Source organism: Plasmopara halstedii (assembly GCF_900000015.1).
Source record: "Plasmopara halstedii genome assembly, contig: Scaffold_1651, whole genome shotgun sequence".
Lineage (NCBI taxonomy): Eukaryota > Oomycota > Peronosporomycetes > Peronosporales > Peronosporaceae > Plasmopara > Plasmopara halstedii.
Genome location: NW_020188562.1, coordinates 173,088 through 195,142, shown reverse-complemented (window position 1 = coordinate 195,142; position 22,055 = coordinate 173,088). Strand labels below are relative to the sequence as shown.

General features: G+C 43.4%; 5 protein-coding genes across 5 annotated transcripts; 1 reads left to right on the top strand and 4 right to left on the bottom strand.

The window, feature by feature from the left end:
- Positions 1-23: 23 nt before the first annotated feature.
- On the bottom strand, positions 24-430 carry PHALS_01916 (uncharacterized protein; the record flags this gene model as incomplete). The annotated part of the gene is made up of 2 exons (XM_024716398.1): positions 24-349; positions 403-430. 2 exons carry the CDS (start codon positions 428-430, stop codon positions 24-26), a joined length of 354 nt encoding a protein of 117 aa, XP_024582001.1.
- A 4,133-nt stretch (positions 431-4,563) lies between these two features.
- On the top strand, positions 4,564-5,754 carry PHALS_01915 (pgl; the record flags this gene model as incomplete). Its single annotated transcript, XM_024716397.1, has 1 exon — positions 4,564-5,754. The coding sequence occupies one exon, from the start codon at positions 4,564-4,566 to the stop codon at positions 5,752-5,754; it is 1,191 nt and encodes a 396-aa protein (XP_024582000.1).
- Positions 5,755-9,000: 3,246 nt separating this feature from the next.
- Positions 9,001-9,484, bottom strand: PHALS_01914 (uncharacterized protein; the record flags this gene model as incomplete). The annotated part of the gene is made up of 5 exons (XM_024716396.1): positions 9,001-9,007; positions 9,072-9,126; positions 9,190-9,210; positions 9,307-9,418; positions 9,473-9,484. The coding sequence occupies 5 exons, from the start codon at positions 9,482-9,484 to the stop codon at positions 9,001-9,003; spliced, it is 207 nt and encodes a 68-aa protein (XP_024581999.1).
- Positions 9,485-11,764: 2,280 nt separating this feature from the next.
- PHALS_01913 (hypothetical protein) lies at positions 11,765-13,310 on the bottom strand (the record flags this gene model as incomplete). The annotated part of the gene is made up of 3 exons (XM_024716395.1): positions 11,765-12,887; positions 12,962-13,018; positions 13,147-13,310. 3 exons carry the CDS (start codon positions 13,308-13,310, stop codon positions 11,765-11,767), a joined length of 1,344 nt encoding a protein of 447 aa, XP_024581998.1.
- Positions 13,311-14,902: 1,592 nt separating this feature from the next.
- PHALS_01912 (pgl) lies at positions 14,903-16,102 on the bottom strand (the record flags this gene model as incomplete). The annotated part of the gene is made up of 1 exon (XM_024716394.1): positions 14,903-16,102. One exon carries the CDS (start codon positions 16,100-16,102, stop codon positions 14,903-14,905), a length of 1,200 nt encoding a protein of 399 aa, XP_024581997.1.
- Between the last annotated feature and the right edge of the window lie 5,953 nt (positions 16,103-22,055).

Genomic DNA, 22,055 nt, shown 5'->3' with positions numbered 1-22,055 from the left:
AGATGATGCTGTCGGTGACGTCATCAGCGAGGCGTTGTAACTCCACATAGTACCAGTGAGAATACGATGAGTAGGGCGGGATCTTGAAGGTATTTCCACATGTGAAAGCTCAAATTGCCCAGCTTCGTACAGATCTCGCGATCGGTGCACGTAAAGCTCACTCCTTTTCCCCGAGTTACTTTAAAGTGACGGAGGTGGATGATGCTGTTCGTCCATAGTGCGGACTTCTGATCAGCCCCCAACGAGGTCATGATCTCCGTGTCCGAAAACGTGAAGGCCAATCTCGCGGGAATCCACATGGAATAGCACTGATCGCTGATAACAGGCGTGGGCACGCCACGTAGCGCTGCTGCCTTTCGCTCGTTCAGCTCCCGCAAAAGTTGCGTCCGTGGGGATGGTCACTTATTGGCGTGATGGGTTTGCACGCCATTGCTTACGCCACTCGATGCTAGCGGCTGAGGTCTTCCTGATGCAGAGGTAGATCAACTTGATATTTTATGTTCTTGAGATGGATAATACAGGGTGCAGATGGTCTTCAATCAGTGTAGTTTTTTGTTATATTTTTCTTGAGATGCTACGTTCGACTGCGTAGTCGCGTAGAGTAGAATGTCAAGCTCTCAAGCTCACCTAATATTCCCAGGGACCACTCACAATGAGACAGTATAGAAAGTAGTAGGCAGCACCTGAAGAGTCAAAATCAGAGTGCGAAGCAAACCTCAATTCGCGGCAATTCCGATATGCATACTTCGGGAGAGCAATAGCACTCACAAATGAAATCTATAAGTTCAATCTCACCAACAAGCGTGGTGGACGAGTCTGATTACAAACCACGCCGTGAAAAGCACTGGGTCTTCAACCAAACTCACAGAGGTCAACTGCGTGAGCTAAGGGACGGTCTGGAACAGGCGGTCGATTGGTACCAGCTGGCGGCAGAGAGTCAATAGCAAGCTTGGGCTTGTCTGTCGACTTGTGAGGCAGCTGGCAAATTGGAAAGTTAGGGAGTCTCCACAGACCAAACACCGTCGGGTGCTTACACGCTGCCCGGCCCGCCTCCCCGTCCTCAGCATAGCTAAGATTCATCGGCTCAAGCCCGCTCGATAAGCTGCTAGAGTGAGCATTCCAACCAAGTCGTGCCGACTTAAAGGTGAATTCCGAATTCAATGCCGTGTTTACTGTTTCTTCAAACGAAGACGGGTGCACATGGAAGACTACCATGTTGGCCACGCCAGTGCGGAGACCCTCCATAGAGACTGTCACCGTGACCGCATCGGGAAGAGATCGGCCCCCATCCCGGTAATGAGAGTACGGAACCCTTGGACAAAGATCACCAATTCATTTTTACACTCGTGAAAGCTGCAGCTTCATTCCGTCCGGGAGGGAAATGCCGCTTCGACAGAAATGCCGCACGTCAGTGCCCATTGCCGCGCTCGACCCCCGATATTGACGATAGCTAGCGCCACGCGCTGTTGCTAACTCTGGAGCTTGACGGACGCCATGGCCATCTCGACCTCTCTCACCCAAAGCAGAAGAGTCTCTCCATCCTTGCCCTCGAAGGTCTTAACGCTCACCATGAGTGGCTTGGGTCGTGGGAGGAATCATTCTTCGCCGATGCTGGTGTCATGGACGCAGTCGACGCCGACATCTTCTGCTATAGGGGCTCTAGCAGAGCATTTTCATAGCTTGAGTACGCCTCTCGGCGCTCGCTGGTTGTTTCAGGTCCTTGCGAAGCGAGGTGTTGCACGTCCTCAGAGCCAAGTAGAGACATCAGCTTTTGAAGCCTGTTTTGCATGCCCTGGGGCGAATAAGAGAACTGTCCATCCTTACAGAGGGTCAGTCGTAACGACTCAGGTATAGATGGACTACTAGTGCTAGCAAGTGCTGCGGGGCTGCCGTAGCTCTTTCGCTTAGAGTAAGCTTGTTGAGGTCGATGAACTTTGTTCTACATTTTGAGCCAGTACGAATGTAGCAGATCGCAATCCACTTACCCCAAGAGGAATTACAAGCTTAAAACAAGGCTTATCAACTTTTCCGTTACGTGAACTGCATTTCTTGGTTTTATTTGCGGCAAAGTCTAAAATAATCTAATTAAAATGCATAAATACTGGCAGTCCAGTTACGTACTGACTTTTTGTTTAAGTTTAGCCACACCGTTGTATGTTATATATGTCATCTTAGCGTGTATGACCCAAGCCCTTCATACCAGGACACTTTGAATCCCGTTACAGGCTGGTACTTACCCAAAATAGAACTTTCGAGACCAGATCTGGATATTTTCGACGAGGAACAACTAATATATATATAACTTCATCGCATTCTCCTAATTGCTCCACTATTGATTTTGCTATTATACTGACATAAAAACTGCAGTATCGAACCAATGGAAGGTTGTCTTACTAAAAACGTTTCATGAATTTTTCATTAAAAAATTATGTCGCTATCTATCTGACAAATAGGTTGTCGGAGAATGCGTTAACATGTAGGTATACTTGGGAGACGTATCAGTACACACTCATACCCCTCAAAATACCAAAGTGTGGTAAGCTCAGACTTTGTGGTAGTGCGAAACAATTATTTTTTATCATTAAATTACACCTACTTAGAATATGACTATTCGCAAAATGGCAGATCAAAAAATCTATGCTGATCCAGTTCAAAGACCAAAAGTCATATAAGTTCACGAAAGTGAACAGCATCATGAAGTCAAAAACGAAGTTCTATTCTAGGAAATCGGAATAATACAATCTATTAAAATGAAATGCAGTAAAGATGGAGAGAACTAATACCTTTGTATATTTGAAAAGCACATGTTTGCTTTCAATACAGCGCTGTCGCTCTTGAGATTTGTCGCGCCTCGCGCTCGAGATCTAGAAGTAAATAGTGTGAACATATGAAAAAAGCAAAAAACATCATATTGCCGAACATGTTTGATCCTTTAAAAATAAATATAGTCGTTACCTCTTAACTGACCTGCTTTTGACACGTATATAGCTTTTAGTAAATAAAAAAATGGGTAAAAAAATCGAAGAAAGATTTCACAAAAAAATCTGTTGTATTTCTAAGGCTATATCAACAATGCAATAAAATAGGCAGAATTTTTTTTTGGTGTTCTGCAACACAAATGTATAAGAAGTCACGATTTGCCTATTACGCTCTAAGCAGAGAGACTAAGCACGTAGGGCTTCAACTTTACCGAATATCTGGATAAATCTACTTTGCACTCTATATTGACTTGATTTTTTAGGTTTCGAAAGAGCGTAAACATTTTTGGTGCGCTAATTTATTTAACGAGCAACTTTATATTTAGCAAATTTTAGGTAACAAAGAGCGCTCATTTTTTTATATCGGTTTGACCGTCATCCACATGGCCAATGAATAGTCCTGAAATATATCATATTCACTTTGACGATGAGACTTACGTCAGGGTAAATGCAAAAATATGGTGGATTAACATTTCAAGCAAGGGTTAAGTCGTCGTGACACACATATCCTTCAGAGAGAAAAAAATTGCATGTAATATACGCTTCAGTCATATGAAAGAGCAGATTATTGAGTTGCACCATGTTGAGCAAAACTTTCCAATTCATAAAGAATCATACATATAGGTTGTCGGTTGTTAAGATATCTTAAGCCGCACTTCATGCACGTATACTACGAGTCCATCCGAGACAGTAATTGCCGTTGCTAGACATGAAATATCAAAGTGTTAGAGTAGAAGTATCCTGGCTGCAACGCTTGACTGGATGGTGTTCACCTTAGCTTGCGCCCTATATTTTATAGTCAATTTGTGCACATATTCCCTCGCGATAATAATATCATTTATCATTTAGATTGTGAATACCATCCGAGTAGGATGCGAGGAATACGGTTGGTTTAAAGAGGTCGCAATAAGCGAACAGACACGGGTGTCTAGATCTTGAATTTATACAAACTATACGTGTTCCTACTCTTAGTGTAATAAATTGTCGTTCGATTGAAGATTACATGATAAGTTCCTCTCTAAACTGATTTCGTATGTCAAAGCGACTTTTTCTGCATTTGCCCCTTACATCATACAGAAACACAAGACATGCCAAATTCATGAAACTTCCCTTTTACACAATTTTTTACAACATTGGTAGAAAAATCACAAAATGTCAATTTGACTAATACTTCAGGATATATGCGTGCAAATCCACGATTTGTGTCTGGCTCAAACTTTACGTGCGTACGTCCCCCATCGCAATGACCTTCTTACAATTATTCAACAATAAATTCCCCGATCACACATGAAATGCATACACCAATGAGTTTGCTCTATCCCAAGAAAAAACGCTGTTCAGTATCTCACTGTTCCTTCAACAACTCCTTTGTCACAGATGCCAAGATAAGTGTAAAAGTCCTTTCGAGCTCATGATTAGAAATCGGATGTGTATGTGTAACATATTACGAAATATGCAAAAAAATGGTAGCTTTTTACGAAGTGTAATGTTTCAGTATTCATAACCCACTAGGTGTTCAGCAGAATGCCATTGGAATCATTCTTCCATTTGCGCAGTCGATCACAACTGCATCGACAAGTACACGATGCATCTTTCCAATATTCTACTTACCTTTGCGGCCGCTGTTGCAGGCACTTCAGCTGGGTTGCCTCAACAACAAGGTAATTCTCAAGTGCTATTATTCGCTGGTTCCTACACTCGCGACGAAGGCTGGGTCAATGGAACAGGAGCTGGTGTTACCACCATTAAATTCAATCCGGTCGACGGCTCTCTCAAGATCTGGGCATCTACTGCCATTGGTAATAATCCTCGATACGTCGTGGGAACGAAAAAACCTTTTGAAACGGGTGAGCGGGTCATATACGTTATCAATGCTGTCACTGAGGATTCCGTGAAATACCCAGGAACCCAAACTGGTTGGGTATCAGCTCACACACTAAAGAAAGACGGCAAGCTTGAACACCTCAATACGCTTGAGACCCGTGGTGGAAGTCCAACGCACATTTCATTGAGTCCAAATGAGGATTTCTTGATCGTCTCTAACTACCAAGGCAGTATCACGATGTTTCCGCTAAATTCCGACGGATCTCTTGGTGCTGATTCTTATCATCAAGAATATAAAAAAGGAAGCGGAGTCGCTCCCCCTCAAACTAATGGCATTCTTCACAGTACAACGTGGGTTCCTGAATCCAACCACGTCATCGCTGCTAACCTTGGCAGTGATGAGCTGTATCTGTTTGAACTTGATGCGAAAGACCAAGATCTAAAGCTTTTGGAGACTGTAAACCGTCCACCTGGATCGGGACCGCGTCACATGGCGATCCGCCCTGACAAAAAGTTTGCATACGTTGTGGATGAGATCGGAAATACTGTGGGTGTATATGCCATTGACAAGACGACGGGGATGCTTTCGACGACTGCTCTGCAGAACATCACGACTCTGCCTGCGGGTTATAAGGATGCCACCACCAGCGCTGATATCCACATATCAAGCGATAACAAGTACTTGTACACATCTAACCGTGGTCACAATTCTATTGCAATGTACAAGATTGATGGCATAGCTGGAACGCTAACACCATTGGGCTTTGAAAGCACTCGCGGTAAAATTCCTCATGGCTTCACAGTTTACGGCAAGTGGCTCATTGTGGCAAACCAAGACTCAAATAACATGCACGTGTTCGAGATCAGCGCGAACGGCCGCCTGAAATACTCAGGCCACTCACTTGATATCGGTACAGTCGTGTGTTTGTATGCCACAGAATACAACATCTAGATGGCGATTAAACAAGAACAATCTCTGATTGTAAGTATCGATCAGGAAACTATTCCACTGTATGTTGTGCTCATGTACTTGGTTAGTAGTTGCATTATCTTCGGTGTGTATTAATTAGTTTACATTACCAAATATATTGCTGCAAAATCACTTTGAGAGTTGAGGACGAACTTTATTCGATTGTGTGACTTGAGACTAAATGTTCAGACTACGTAGCACGGCAACAATTTTGATACTTGTGCTATGTTACAGTGTTACTGCTCAATAGGCAGAGCTCGTAGCAGCATATCGAAAATGCAACTGAAGCTCATTGACAGCACGTTTCCACAATCCACACATGTTAGTCCGCCAAAATCAAGCTTAGTATCCGAAAGATAAGAGTGCTGGTAGTAATTCCTCAGAGATCACCCGCTACAGTGTTGGCAAGAACAATATGCCTTCATTAACACATATAATTGCAACGGTTGTAGCGATTATCAAAATGCCAAAGCCCTTGTCCTAAATTTTTACGATTTGCTGTTTCATTTGTTTGTATGACGAAAAATCGGCGGTTGCTTTTTAGGCATGTAGCTCTGGCTCACGCCCAGCCACTCAGGATGAAACTGCGACTGCTGAGACTGATCTGCAAGAGATGGGACTGAGAAGGTGCCCTTTTAAGCTATCCTTCATAAAAAAAGACAAAAGTTGATCATGCAGTCTACAAAAGGAGACTTGGTATTTGATTGACAAATCTACATTTCTTTGTTTTATACAATGGAAGGATATGTTAAGTGCAGCACCTAATGATCTTTGTAGAAACGCATGAAGTGCATAATGTATTCAACTCCAGAGTTTTTATATGCTCTTCAGCCAATTTTGTCCATGTTGCGCCACTAGTCTTTGGACCAGTCGACTTGCGCAAAAATTGCATGCATTCAACCCCAACTTTACCCAAACAGAGACATTTGCAGTTAAAATGACGAAATGACCTCCACTTACCACGTGGTGGAGTGACGTTACGATTCCACATTACAGGTTGCAGAAGGCGAGTATGGGAAGCTCGGTCTAATCTTGATCCATCAAAAGAAGCAATTGGCTGCTCGAAGACCAAAGGCTTTTAATGCTCGCCAGGTGGCGCCCAACAGCTAGAAAGTTGCGCTGGTGAGACATCTCCAGTTACTCTCCGACCAGTCATCAGTAGGAATACAGCCAACCCCCCACCGTAAGATCGCTGATGTTAAGCGTCTAGCCCGTTGAGGACAAAAATTAATTTCTTTACCTTTTCAGAAAAGAGAGGATGGAATGACATTGAATTTAGACTTGCTCCGAAAGTACCTTCAGCGTGTCGGACTAGTGGAGAAAATATAGGCGCTCAAGTGAGTAACTCTGTGAAAGAGATATTGCCAACATAAGCAGTAAAGATGCGACAGATGCTGTGATAGATTTCGTGTACGGTCGAAGTTCGTGTCTACCGTCAAGAAGTGTGACAATAACTACAATAAAAAAATTCGCAGTCGGTATGGCCACAAACCGACCCTCTACCAGACAGAGTAATGCTTACCAACTTCATGGAATGGACCCGCACAGTTGTCGTTGATTTTCTATATATCGATATAGCTATGGAGTTTATGATTAATGATAAGCACAATTTTCGTGCCGTGAGGTACAGTGGGAGTACGAGAGGTGAGGACTCAATATCTGCGCCAGAGGCACTGGCCTCAGCCAAGCTTAAGAGAAAGAGAGAAATCTCCTAGCTCCCGCAATATATGTACATATTAAATACTGATGTTGTTCGTGTCTTCTCTTTTCTTGGGGGAGAGTGGAGTTCTCAACCTTGATTGATTGAGAAACCCCTTGCGAAAAAACGTTGAGTTTTAGGAGAGACAGGGTTACTCTATCAAAACTGGGAGATTTTCATCTCATGAAGTTCGGGGCCACACTGGTCCGATTCTAATAATATGAGCTTTGTCCAACAGTAGGGACACAAGATGCTTGATTATCGCAATCAACGTCTCACACTATGTGACGTACTGGGAAGTCCTGACTGAATAAAGAGTGTACAATTCAGCACCACGTGCGATGTGAAAGTACTAGAAATGACGCGGAACGCGAATATGATATATATGCGCCTTGCGACGGGGCTGTCGAAGCCTCTGCTGTTACTTAATGAAAAATTTAAGATGTTAACAGTGTGGAACATTGTCTCGTCCCAGATAGGTATGATCTCATCCGAAATATGGCTGCAAAATGCCATCAATTTACCGGAAGTCAAAGTGCAAGTTATACGCTATTCTCTCGATCGAGCCTTGATGAGTCATAAATCCACCTCTATCAAGAAACCGGATCGTTTTTGACATGGGCATAACGCTGCTTAAATTTGACGTTACGTTTTTGATCGCTGTGATGTGTTTCATATCATGGGTTATTTTGCTGCAAGGACACCGTTATCAAATTTGAATTTACTTAAGCTGATTGCAACAAATACTTTGTCAGCATGGATCCATTATCTGATCGAGGTTGGCGCTGTCGAGTGAATTTTGGCAATCTTTGTTCAAGACGCTTGGAAATAGTTTGGACATATCCACCGCTAATTATCTAGAACAAATGGTCAAACAAAACACGCTTGTCGCGAGGTGAAGAATATTATTCATACCACTTGGATATAAAGACCGCAGTACTGTAGCGAGCTGCTTCCCCGTATTAGTTCGCACTGAATACCTCATTATACCTCTACAGACCTACACCATTTTCACATAAAAAATTTGCTCAGCTCTTATGTATCCTCGACTTCGACACGCATTGGCTCCGGTCTTAGTGATGAAGTGTTTGAAATCGATTTGATTTGCTGATATCACTTTTTTGCAACACTTTGTTGAAAATCGAAGATTTATCCTGACGAGAGTAATAATATAGCGCTAGGTGCAGGACGCTATGGCTGAGTGTCAGTAGGTGCAAATACAACTTGCCGTTGTGAAGAATTTGAACTGAATTAAACTGATTTACAAAACTCTGTTCACCTTCCCACGTAGCGTCTGCAGGAGAAAAGAAAAAAGTATGACTTCGATATATCGGGCCATTTACGACTGAAGGAGAATGAGACACACGTCAAAAAATATTTTGCGTTCTTTGTGGGCTTGTTAAAACCATATCGTGATCTGATATTTCGAGCCATTCGGATTTGTAGCGCTTTATTGAAGATGAAGCAATCCCTTATGTCGTCCATTTCAGAGCAGCGATACAGTGCTGGCCTTCGTATGATATCTCAATTCAGGTACTGCATTCGTAAATCAATAGTACTATTAGCTGCATGTAAGGATAGTCAAATATAGTCGACGTGCCACCGTATTCGACAGCGCCAACGGCAATTAGCCACAGCGAGGGGGTCGTTCTTTTCTGTGGTCTGCACAATATGTTTACGGGGGGGGTGTCCATTTTAATGTAGAGAGTAAAATTTACCGGCTGGCTCATTACTTGAACCTGATGAAGTGAAAGGGTACAAATTCATAGAAAAAATATTTTACTTTGCAAGATTCTATTGTCGCTCTCTTTGTCTGCTCGGCGGAAACCACCTACCATCAGCTAGTTGGATCTGGCCTTGATTTGCGACTTGTCTAGTAGTTGTACCTGCAGCTGTTGACATCAAGAACTCGCAACGATGAGCATCCATCTCGTCGTCCAAGTCGTCCTTAAAATTTCTATTATCAAGCAGTCAATGACGAATAGACTAACGTCTGCTTACCTGATCTGTCATTTAAATTTGCGGAACGGATGAGGCAATGTGCCTTTTTCATTCAGTGTCAAATTGAGCGCGGTAGTCGTTGTCATTTTTGCTAGCATCAGTATCAGACACACAATCCTACGAGCTAATCGGACCCCTGCGATCCTGCGCTTGTAGACGGACGAACGTGGCTTGATAAGCCAGGTCCATCCACTTCGTTCCCAGCTGGACCTCGCCCTGAGTTCTATGGCGGGATGTCGTAACACCCTTCGCGGTAGAAAATAGGCATGTAGCTCGGAACTGTGCAGCGGTGAAGCAAAACGTTGAAAGCGTCTCAAGGTCATTGAGCAGCGTTGTTATATGGGCCTTGAAGAGCAAAGGCGATGAAACGGAACTGAGTAATTTGATGTGACTATTCTTTTAGATAAACATCTCGGCTGCCTAATCGATTATAGCTGGTCGTCGGCTGCGGAGGCCACGGTTTTCTTAAGATTTATCAAGTCATGTGCTACATGATTTACGATTGGTAGAGTGGTCTCGGTATTGGAATGGGTTGTGAGTGAGGGCGCAAATATGTGCAAGGGATCTTCGACCTTTCAGCATAGTCGTAGCTTTTCAGTATACCATTAGGTACGCGATTTTGAACAAAGACTTTAATGATTGTGACCCCAATGAGCTCTCTTTTTGCGGTCGGGTGTAAAGGGTAGGTGTCTTAAGGTTGAGATCGGTGATAACCATTTTTTATGAAACAGACCTTGGGGGTAACTTCGTAAGGAAGAGGTTTGAGGAACGTGGGCCTGGTTACACGATTTACACTACACAGGGTTTGTTAGCTGGTGAATCGTACATACTTTGTAGCATTTTAAGCGAGACTCAATTTGAAATATATATCGTTTTTAATATATGCAAACTTAGGACTTGATACATAAGTTGCTCTTGGTTTGACACATGGGTACCACGTAAAAATTCAACTTCTTCGCGTAGATGAACATAAAAATTTTCGGTCAAAGCTCTCGCTGTGTGGGGTCCCATTCTGTCGCTATTACGGAGCGATCAGCTTAAGAATCTGCTGCTTTGTAAATTGAAAAAGTAGTCAGTCATCAGATAAATGTATGTTTAAGGGAACAGATTGACCGCCAAATGATGCTTGAAAGTGCTATCTTAGGCTTGAAAGATAGGCTATAGTAAAGTGGTGAAAGAACAACCTTGATATTCAACGTCGTCAAAACGCAAAATGCTTATCCCAAAAAGCTAATGGCTCCTAAATTACAGACAAATACGCGAAGAATCATAGATCTTGATGAAAGATGCATATGTATACTAACAAAACTTTTTAAATCAAGGACTTCGATCTATGGAATTGAACTCGGATATCCTCAAAATTGTTTAGAGCCCGTGCTTGGAATCTTAGTGATGTAACCAAATACAGTCGTCCCTCGGATAGCGTAACTCATCACCTCGTATATCTAATAAATGTTTAGTAATTACTCATAACTGGTCGGATAACTAATAACCCTGACTAACTGATAGATATTTTTTAACCGCATTTATTAGTTATCCAAGAGACGACGTCCCATCACCCTGATACTTCGCCATCAAGCTGAATAGTGTGATGTGTCCGTAACACCATTATAGGCACTGTCCGATGACAACTTCGATTCCTTTGGTTGCTGGCGTGTGGAATACCGGATCCTTAAAATTAATATGATCTAACACTCAGTGTGTGTGTCTTATACTATTCCTAATTAGACGACAGCATCTCGCTCAATATTAGTGTTTGCCCGTGTTTGACTTTGTTGCTAGAGAGCTTAATACGCTCGTTTGCGCTCTGCTCTGATTATCAAATGCACATTGCGATAAACTGAATAACATCTTTACCTCAAGGAGACTACTGGACAACAATGTTTACGCCTTAAGGAACAGCTATTGACACTGGAGGTTATTTGATCACATACAAAACAAACAAATTGCTTTTCGAGAAATTTGGAATATAACTGCTCATAATCAACGAATGTCGCCGTTCAAAAATGGGTTCATTGATTTAGCCTACATACATGCTTAATGTTGTTGCGATAGAATTTAAACTTGCATTGTCTTGGGGAACTAATCAACAGTACCATCAAAAGCTGCAAAACCCATGATTACTTATTGCGACTTCTGTTGTACTTTAGTGAGAGCAACTTCCCATTTTGTATGAAGCGTTTCGAGACACACATGCAGCTGAATAGTTCGAGGATCGAACTCGAAGGCATGCAAAGATCTGTTCTATTTCAGGTGCTATAACTAGCGTTGACCGTAATTTTAGGTCTTTAATTAGTCGACATAGGTGAGCCTAGTGTCAAGACTTTGTCGAGATGCACTCCCGTCTTCATCAACGTCATTATTACCAACACTCGTTTCTTGTACAACAGAGGCCCACTGTGCCATTTTTTTCATGCCATCAATTGTCAATAGTTCCACAAACTCTGGATGTGCCTGCCAAGCGAACATCCACTCGTGCTCGCAAATATTGTCATCTTGATCGAGATCAACTTCGCGAAAGATCTGGTTCACGGCGAGAGGAATGTCGTTCTCCACCTCTTCCATCAGCTTTTCAATAGCCTCAACACTGCTCGCCATAGCAGCATCTTGGACCGTAGAAAGTTTTTCCACATGCTCGTTCACCATTTGGAGGTGCACTTGGTCACGCAAAAGCTTCGGAAACAGCCTCTTTACCGCGCGAATTCGTTGCTGCATTGCTTGGGTAAGTTCCTCACGGGTAATTTTGCCATCCCCCCTTTTGTTGACAATATCAAATAGGCTATGCGCCTTCTGCTCAAACGTGCCTTTAGTCATCAGGTACACACCCACCACAAATTCGTCGAGCGACAGCCAATCTTTTGGTGTAGCATGGGTCTCAAAGCTCGAAAATACTGCTCCAGCTAGTGCAGCACTCTCACTGATGTCTTTAAGATCTTCGTACTCGTCGCTTAAAGCCATGCAAGCCGCTGTGAACCCTCCGTAATAAAGTTTACCGTCTTTATCTGCGTAATCGTTAAAGACAGCAGCCAAATCACTGTAGGTTTGAGCCGAGATCCCTCCTTTTATTTGACGCGATGCACTTGAATTTGTTGAGTCTTCTGCAGCTTTTTCCCCGGGTTCCAATACGGCAGATACAGTGTTTAAGACATTGTTGTCTGTGCTCTTCTTGGTCTGCTCTTTAGACTCTTCTGCTGGCGTTGCAATTTCTGCCTTTGTAGAGTTATTGGACTCTGGTCGTGGTGATGTTCCATAAATCTTTCGTGCACGACCAATAAACGCATTAAGTTGAGTACGAGCAATATCATCGAAGAAAAGCTTGATGGCATTTGAGTGCAAAAACGACGAGACCTCAAAAGTCACTTTAAAGTCCACTTCGCAGCTTCCAGGCGTATCACAGGGCTTGAAAAGCCACTCGCTGTGTATCGAGCACAAACATTTAATCAGCGACACATGACAACTTATTCTTGTCGAACAAATTTGGATGCCAACCTGTCGATTCGTTTAAATGTTGGCGAATCAATCGCTTTTGTCGCAATTTTAGAAGGCCTGCAATGCATATTTATCGTACAATGATACATGGATGATGCAACAATCAAATCATAAGTACCCATGAATAAAACTGAGTTGTCAATAGCATGGTCCTTCCAAACTACAAATTTCCGCAAAAGACGCACCGGATCATGAAAACGCGAGATGTGTAGGACTCTGTAAAGATCTTAAAGCCCACACGAAGAGCTGCTTCCATTACGTTCTCATTCGGTGTCCGCAGCACGCGCGATTCAACACAAAAAGGCAGAAATTCACTGTAGCGAGCTACATCGGCTACAACGTCAAACATTTCTTGACAAGAAAAAGGTACAACGCGCTTTTCTGTGTGTGACTTGACCAGCGAGCGAGAAGGTGATGGGAAAAGGAAGAAAGAAGCACGGCTGATAAAGAACGGACTTCTGTTCATCTGCATACACAGACGACGCTGATGCAATAGCATCGCCATTTTCTTAATTTCGCAATAAGTGAATTAGAGTTGAATCGTGGAATTAATGCTACAATTTTAAATTTTACAGTTAAAAGATCTACGTTTTGACGCTAGCTTAAAGAACGTAAGGAATGTACGAATTCTATTTTGAATGCATCCATAGAATCAGTTGATACACTGCAACTGTCCATATCGTGACTGTCCGATTGTAGCGGTATCGTGTAGAGAGCTTTATATTCATGTATGGGGCATCGATACGTGAAAGTAATGAGCAGCGCGAAGTTCATCAAACCTTGCGTCTTTAATGCCGCAGCAACGATTAAATGTTGTGTTCTTATCGTAAAGTTGATCATTCAAGGCAGGAGTTAAAGCACCCATGAATCAGCTTAGCATGCTTTGTTGCCTGTTCTAAGACTTTTAATCAGAGACGCTGAACACTACTTAAAGCTAAATTATCTTAATCGCACACTACTGCACGATAATTCACTTTACCGGCAGGCATGAAGAGTAATGCTGTTGAAAGTCGACGGTCTTGTCACCCATGACTCACATTACAAAGTTTCGACAATCCTCGCAGGTCTGTCCACTTTAAAACTAGTACGAACAGTCGATTAATACTTTAACGCCAGACGACTTGATCTATTCAAATCCACGATCGAAGATTCCCTATGTCTCCAGCTCAAGATGGTGTTTGCATGCTGTACACCATCATATGATACAAATATGAACCAGCGGTTCTTTGATTGCAGCTCGGCCAATAATGTGATCCCGACAATAATTTGAACCCGATGGTCGGTGACATGTGGACCGCGGTACCATAAATGTTGTAAGCAAACCCGGCAATGAAATCAAATCATTAGTCAGAAGGCATGCCCACCATTGTGCTAGCCAAAAATTCGCAGCTGTGCTCTCGGTGCCTTCTCTGTGATTGAGATCAACGCGGGTAGATGGCAGGAAGTAAAGTTTGATGAGGAAAAAGTGACAGCACCAGATAGAAGGTTGCTGCATTAGACAGGAGAATGTCTTGTGCGTAGCCGAGCTGCGTCTTGGTAGTCCAACTGGTAGTTGAATCCAGATTGCTAAATGAGATTAAACTTCGTGCACACAGTCGCCCGTGTGACAAACCCACCACCTTCATCTTAGGCTTATCACAGACCTAATGATTTGTCCTGAGCCAGCACTTCATGCGATGAATCTATTAAGCGACGCAGAAAGATGCAAATTACACATCAAATTTCTACATCGGCGTCATCAGAATATCACTCGCACGAATCGAGTCGAACATGAAGCGATCTGGTGCCTTAAAGTGTACTCCAATTGAATGTGGTAATGATGCATAAGACTCATACAGCATTCTTTTAACCTTCAAGGTGTTGTATTTTTTCTTTTACGTGAATATTGGCTACTTGCTACGATACAGCATACTTACTTTCCGCGCAAATATCAAAAGAAAATCAAATGTAGTAGCGAGAAACATATAAGCAAACAGCCGTGCCGATCTCGTAGGAATTTCCGGTATATTCCAAAAGTCCCGTTTCGCAGTTGATTTTGAAGACGTGCATGTTGTTAGAGTTCTGATTTGCCACTATAAGCCAGTCACCATAAACTGTGAAACCACGAGGAGTTTTGCCGCGAGTGCTCTCGAAGCCAAGCAATGTTAGTGTACCGCTCGATTCATCGACCTTGAACATTGCAATAGAGTCGTGTCCACGGTTTGACGTGTACAAAAAATTGCCGTCCTTGGAAAAATGAATATCAGCACTTGTGCTGGCATTTGTGTAGTTTTCCGGGATTATCGAGATTGTCTGACATGCTTCGCTCTCAAGTAAAGTCGTTTTCAGATTAATGGTATACACACCCACTGTATTCGAGAGCTCATCGACAACATATGCAAATTTTCCCGAAGGGTGAATTGCCATATGACGCGGTCCAGATCCAGGTGGTCGACGCACTGCCCCGAAACTAGTCAAACTTTTGTTCTTCTTGTCAAGTTCGAACTGTAGAAGCTCATCGCTACCAAGGTTGGCAGCGACTACGTGATCGGAATACGGTAACCACGTGGTACTGTGGATGTAGCCCCGGTCCTGACGATCCGGAACAACTCCACTTCCTTCTAGATAATCGTTAAAGAAGGAATTGCTTGCAAGAGATCCATCGTCTTTCAGTGGAAACATGGCAATACTGCCACGATAATTGGAGACAACGACATAATCCTCATAATGACTCAACGAAATGTGTGTTGGATCTTCACCGCGACTCTCGAGTGAATTGAGAAGCGTGAGAGTGCCGTCACTATTTAAAGTGAGAGCTGACACGTATCCTGTCTTCGTCCCCGGGTATAAGATAGAGTCTTGATGGACTGAATTCACGACGTAGACGACGCGCTGGCCATTGCTGAAAGTCTTACTCGATCCCACGACGTAAATAGGATTGTCGCCAAAGGGAGTAGCCGCCCACGCCTCAAGAGAGCCGTCATTCGTGTTAAATTTGTACGTATAGATTCCAGCTCCCGTGCCATTGACCCATCCTTCGTCTCGGGTGAATGAACCAGCGAACAAGATTACTTGAGAATTGTGTTCTTCTGGTGAAGAAAACCCAAGTGATGTACCTCCAGCTACGGTCGCGAGGCTCAGAAAAAGACTTGACAGGTGCATCTTACTAAACGTGATTGCCTAGGGGGAGTTTAGCAAAAGGAGGAATGATGCGTACTGCTCACAACATAAGATTGGATGATTCGCTCGTTACAACCGGCGTAAACATTGTTTCTTCTTATCATTTATCGCATATGTGACATCAATGATAACAATATAATTGGTCGATCATGGACCTGGTGCTATACCAAACCCAAGCATGAATGACTGCGGAGCCACTTTTTAGATCTCACCTATACCGATGTATTTGTAACTTTGGGGTTAATGATGCTGTAAAGGAGCAGCAGCCGCTACTGGTACATGCCAGCTTATGTGAGTTACTTCCGCATGTTTCACTATCCCAAAATTAACGCAGACAAAGAAACCAACTTGGATAGTGCCTAAAGATGGGCGGCGTCGTGGCACGCGCTGACCGGATAGTATTGCAGAAATTCAGTGTAATGTATTGTGAAAAATCACTAGGATCATTTTGGAATGTGCAGCTGGCTTGGAGGTGGCAAGAACTATGGACCTAAATATGTTCAATTTGCATTTCGCCGTCAGTGCTCAAGTACATATTCTTAAGGTCATAAGCCCAAGCCTCGTAACCTCTGCCCATCTCCCCTTGCTATGAAATCCTCCGCCTACAGCCAAATTAACAAACTCAACGGAACCAACTTCCGCATCTGCAAGTTTAACTGCAGATGGTGAAACATGACCGGGGGAAGGCCGAGTCTGGGAAACCCAAGTTTAAGCACTTCGCCACCTATCTGTTCCAATCGAGGTACAAGAAGAAGTCGCGCAAAGGCCGTGTTGATCATCTGCTCGTGATTAAAGATGCGCCATTGTCGTTGATTTGGTCGCGAATAGCGCGCACGATGCATCGTCATGTCTTGAGTCGCGTTTTTAACAAAGAAATTGGCCAATAAGCTTTTTATTCGTCGACGCTTCTTCATGACAATGATGGCCGATGTTATCATGTGCTGGAGCACACAAACTAGGTCAAGACGCTGACAAACCAACTCGACGTTGTAGGGAACGACATGATCACTACGCCTTGGTAATTTGAAGCGAGTCAAATGCGACGATTATAACGGTATTAGAGTTGAGAGCGGACTCGCTGTTGTGAAAGAAAGTGACATATCGGCTTTTTCATGAGGATATAAATCGCAAGGAATAGGGTAGCTGTCCTGATGTAGATGCCCGCCGGCAAAGTCCAGCGTTCATATCAACAGAGAATGAACTGTGTACAAGTTTTGTTCTTCTTCAACGACACTTGTCCTTGGTATAAAGACAAGTGTCATTGAAGAAGAACAGAACTGTAACTATTGCTGGGAACAACGGCGTTGGATTGCCGGATGCCCTACTCGGATTCGAGCGATAATTGTCGCTCGCAACGTGCAGCAAAAATGGATCTGAAGACTCTCTTTTCTCGGTCGGATACGTAGCGTGCATCTCCAAGCCGAGCAGTGTACGGCTGGTAAATTCAGGTGCGACGCTATAGATGATGTACTCGAAGTGTATATGAAGAAGCATGAGAAAGTTGCTCCAATAAACGTACATCTTCCGGACGACAATGTAGTGCAAGAGGTTGGTACAGGCGATATCACTACATCGATGATGACACCACGCGGGAAGAAAAAGGTTGTGCCAACAACGATTTGGTGCATTTCGGAGCTCTCGCGCAACTCGTTCTCCGCAGAATGATTTAGAAATGAGGGTTTAGTCACTTTAAGCAAGACAAATGCTTTGCCGAGCCGAAAAGCTATCGCCAAAACTTGGAGTCCATGAAGGCTAAGGACATATCAAGTTGTGTATGAAGCCTCGTCCACCACGTCGTACCTCTGGCACATCCGACTTGGCACATTAGCCATTACGGCTTGCCTACCCTTGTCACATAATGGTACGGCACTGGTATCAACCTGACATCAGTAAGCCAGTGGGAGCTATCTAATGGGGTGTTTTTGGAAAGATTTTCACCAAGCTGTCTACTGCTACGATACATGGGCGCTGTCTATGAACATGCTGTCAGCAGCTGCAATAGCGCATTTCGGCCCCACATCATGCCTAACAAGTGCTCGAAACCGCTCACATCGACGTATGCGGCCCAATCCAGACACCGATATTTAGTGAAAAGCACTTTTTGTCACGTTTATCGACGGAAGTCGCACTTTGGTGTTTTGTACCTGCTGGAAAAACAAGTCTAAGGTAGTCGATAAGTTTGCTATCTTTGCTGCGCTAGCCAAAATCAGACGAGTCAGCGTGTAAGCTATTTGGTGTGGTGATGGTGGAGATTACTCGTCGGACACACTGGCAAATTCTGTGCGCGGAAATGGATTATGCAGAAATTCAAGCCACCATGCACACCTTAGCTTAATGAATTTGCCGACCATATGGATTGTACGGTTGTTTAAAATGCTTGTAGTATGCTCAAACACGCTGCTTCGCCTAAGACTTATTAAAGTGAAGTTGTAGCGACTGCTACATTTCTCGAAACTGGTAGCCCTATACGCGCTGTCGGCAACAACGTGTCTATGCACCAAGTTTAATTCGACAAGAAGCTTTTGCAGGCAAACTTGAGAATTTCTGGCTAATATGTGTATGTCAAAGTTTCCTAAAAGTGATCCAAGTCTGACGCCCGCTCGCTTCGATGTCAAGTTAAGGAGGGGGCTTTTTGAAGCGCGATAAAGCACAATGGCTCGAGCAAATTGATGGTCGTCGCGTATGTTTTTTGTCGTGACGCGCAGTGATAGACGACATTGCATGACACAGCCTATCAGAATTGGCGATAAAACACCCGAATTTTGTCTGCTGGAGAAATCGCTATACTGGTTGAGCAATCGCCTCGTATGTAGGACAAGACGATCGACAAATTCATGCTCGGCTGGACTTCAACAAGTGCAATTCAGAACACTGCGTCTATATCGAACGTGATGATCGAACATGATTTTATCGCACTCTACATAGATGACCTAATTGTTGCCAGCAGTGATGTCAAATTACTTCAAGATAGCAGCCAAGCACTCAGTTGCCGGATCGAGATGGCAAAAATGGACCAGAATAAAGAAATCTTCGGAATCGAACCTGGGCAAGGCGTGATGAGTGGGACAGTAACGAAAAGTCAAATAACTTTAAGTCAGACATCTGGAGAACTTCAAATTTCAAAGTGCAATTCCACCAAGACGCCCCACATACCAGTCTGAAAATGGCCAAGGTCGAGTGCGAAGGATACTGCGGGCATGACAAGAAATAGTCGTTGTGCCTTATCGTAATACTGTGGGCTGTTCATGCATCTCATACTAGACACACCTTCGAACCTCGTAGCAGCAGAAGAAGCCTTATGTCAGTATGTGGCAAACTATGTCGAGCACACTGGCAACCGCTTAAGCAAGTCTTCAAATACATACAAGGCGCAGAGACCCATGGCATTAAATTTAAAGCTGCAAACGACTTTAGGCTTTAGGGCTACTCGAATGTCGACTGGACGAACAAGATTGCTTCAAGAGGAAACACAAGCGGTCAGGCCGTTTTGATGAGCGCTTGTCATCAGGAGAGCAAGGAGCCCAGCAATGTGACCCATTTATCGACAGAAGCTGTGCACATGGCGCTATCAAAAACAGCGCAAGAGGTTGTGTGGCTTAAAGTGGATAATATACGCTCGGCAAGATAATTAGTTGTACAAATTTTTGAAGATAATCGAGGAGCTATCACGCCGACCAAGAATTCAGAGTTTTACAAGTGCACGAAACATATCGACATCCACTATCACTTCGCTAGCAAAAAAGTCGAAGACGGTCAAGCCGTGCTCAGTTATGTCTCGCCCGAAGATATTTTTGCAGTCAGTACCAGCAACGCTGTTCAGCACTCGTCGCTGAAAGCAATTTTTATGCAGAAGCAATGACCGAGTCATTTCGGAGTGTTGCCAAGGATGTGTCTCGACGAGCTTCCGCTATCAGAAGATACCAGTACATACCAGTACGCATCTGTTACTTTCGCATTCCACGCTATCCCAGCGGTGATGCAGGCAAAAATATAACTTATATCGTGCCCGGTACTTGATGGTCAGTAAGTAGTTGTGTAGTGTATCGTAAAGATTTACTGCGAACAATTTAAAGTTTTAGCTGGCTTAGAGGAAGCAGAAAGATTTGAATCCTAAGGACCTAAATACGTTTACTTAATATTTTGCCAGCCAGGTTGAAGTAACTTTTTTTCAACTCGCGCTCTCGTAGGCCATATGGGCTGGGCATGCAGTACAAACGGTTTGATCAATAAAAATGTAAATAGATTGATACAGTCACCCTCCGGGTTAGACATTTATGTCAGTCATGAGAGTAAATGTGGGAACAAATGACTGTGAGTTGTGATCTCAAGAGTATATCGTTGGTGCTGTGTTACATAACACCTGTAAGCTGGTGAATGGTGCACCCAAGATGGTGGAGAGTAAAGCAACGTGGTGTCGCAGTCTTCCGTGTTGGAGCTAAACAAAATAAGGGTGACTGCAAATTATGATTAAAGCGGCAAGGCCATAGCACTTAGCATTGGCTAATCGTTGTCACAACTTTACGATTTTGCTGATTTGGCACTACTGTATTACGATAACAACGGACAAAAAAGCTCCGTGCGGAGCCGCGTGAAGTATTTTCCTCGTTCATGACATACTCCTGGAGGCTGTAAATCTCCCTTTACTCCCACCGACAAAAAATATTGTGAAACTGAACGAATTATATTAGTTTTTTTAAGAATGTTAAACTTTTGAGGTCATCTAAATATTTACGATATTTAATGCGCTTAAAATGATAAATTTGCCAAGTTCTTTGGTAGTGTCGGGATTGGTGGAGAGTGAGCTCATCATCCGACATTTTTGATAATATTAAATAGTCATTAGCACACCCTTGAATGTAAGGATGGAAAAGCTGTCCTCTTGGACCCTACAAACTATTCTTGTGAATTGGTGAAAATTATGACAAGAGATTTATTACGCGTGCGGCCCCCGGATCGTTTTGCGTCATATAATTGACCTTGTTTCCGAAAGCAGATATTGAGCCGTGCAGCGATTTCTTAATACAAGAATAGTGTGACGCGCCCTTCCTTCCGTGCGAGCACAAGGTCAGTCTGGTGAGAAAGTACATCCCAACACCATCTACATAAAAAAGCTACTTTTTCCATTTGCCAGACAACAGATTAGGTAAAACAAGTGCTCACAATCAGCGGATAGCTTGAAAGACGGAAGGCAAGAAATGCATCATCCTTGAAAAATTTTCAGAGCACTTGCACGTGGAGACGCGGAGATGAATGCTCTTGATCTGTGCTTATGCGATAAAGAACGCGCGGCACGCCTCAAAGATTTTTTTTCAATCGTTAGCGAGGGTTTGTCTAACCTCCATGTGCCTTTAACACCGCCCTGAATTGTCTCCGGTTCGGTAGGGAATTCTACCGATGCAATTAGACTTGCTGATATCAAATTGTATCGAATTCGCGGACTATTATTCGATAAGATTGAGCACTTACGCCGCTTTCGTAGCACTGCGACCAAAAGTCAGGATGTCTCGAACCACAACGTCGATGCCAGAGCAGACGTGACTCAAACAAATATATAAAGAGTGCATTAATTCTTTCAGCTCATGAAGCTTCTGCGGTCTAGAAAATTACTTAAAGTCACGCTACATCGAACCGTTCGTGGTCATAGCAAAGAAGAATGAAGCCATATTGTCAATACCTCAAAGAGAATACATGTACATCCTATGCTCGATTACTAAAGCCGAATCTCGATTGCGCTCTCACGATCCAGTCAAATGAAAGAACTTTCTGAGACAACATTTCTTCCACCCTGTATCTGAGTGACTCTCTACTTCAAGGCAGCAACTTAGCTTTAAATTAGCGGTGTACCGCAAACTACGCAATGCAGTAGCGCAACCTGATCCACACCAGCCCTGAAAGAATGCTGAACATCTCTAATATAGTTTACGTGTCACCGCAC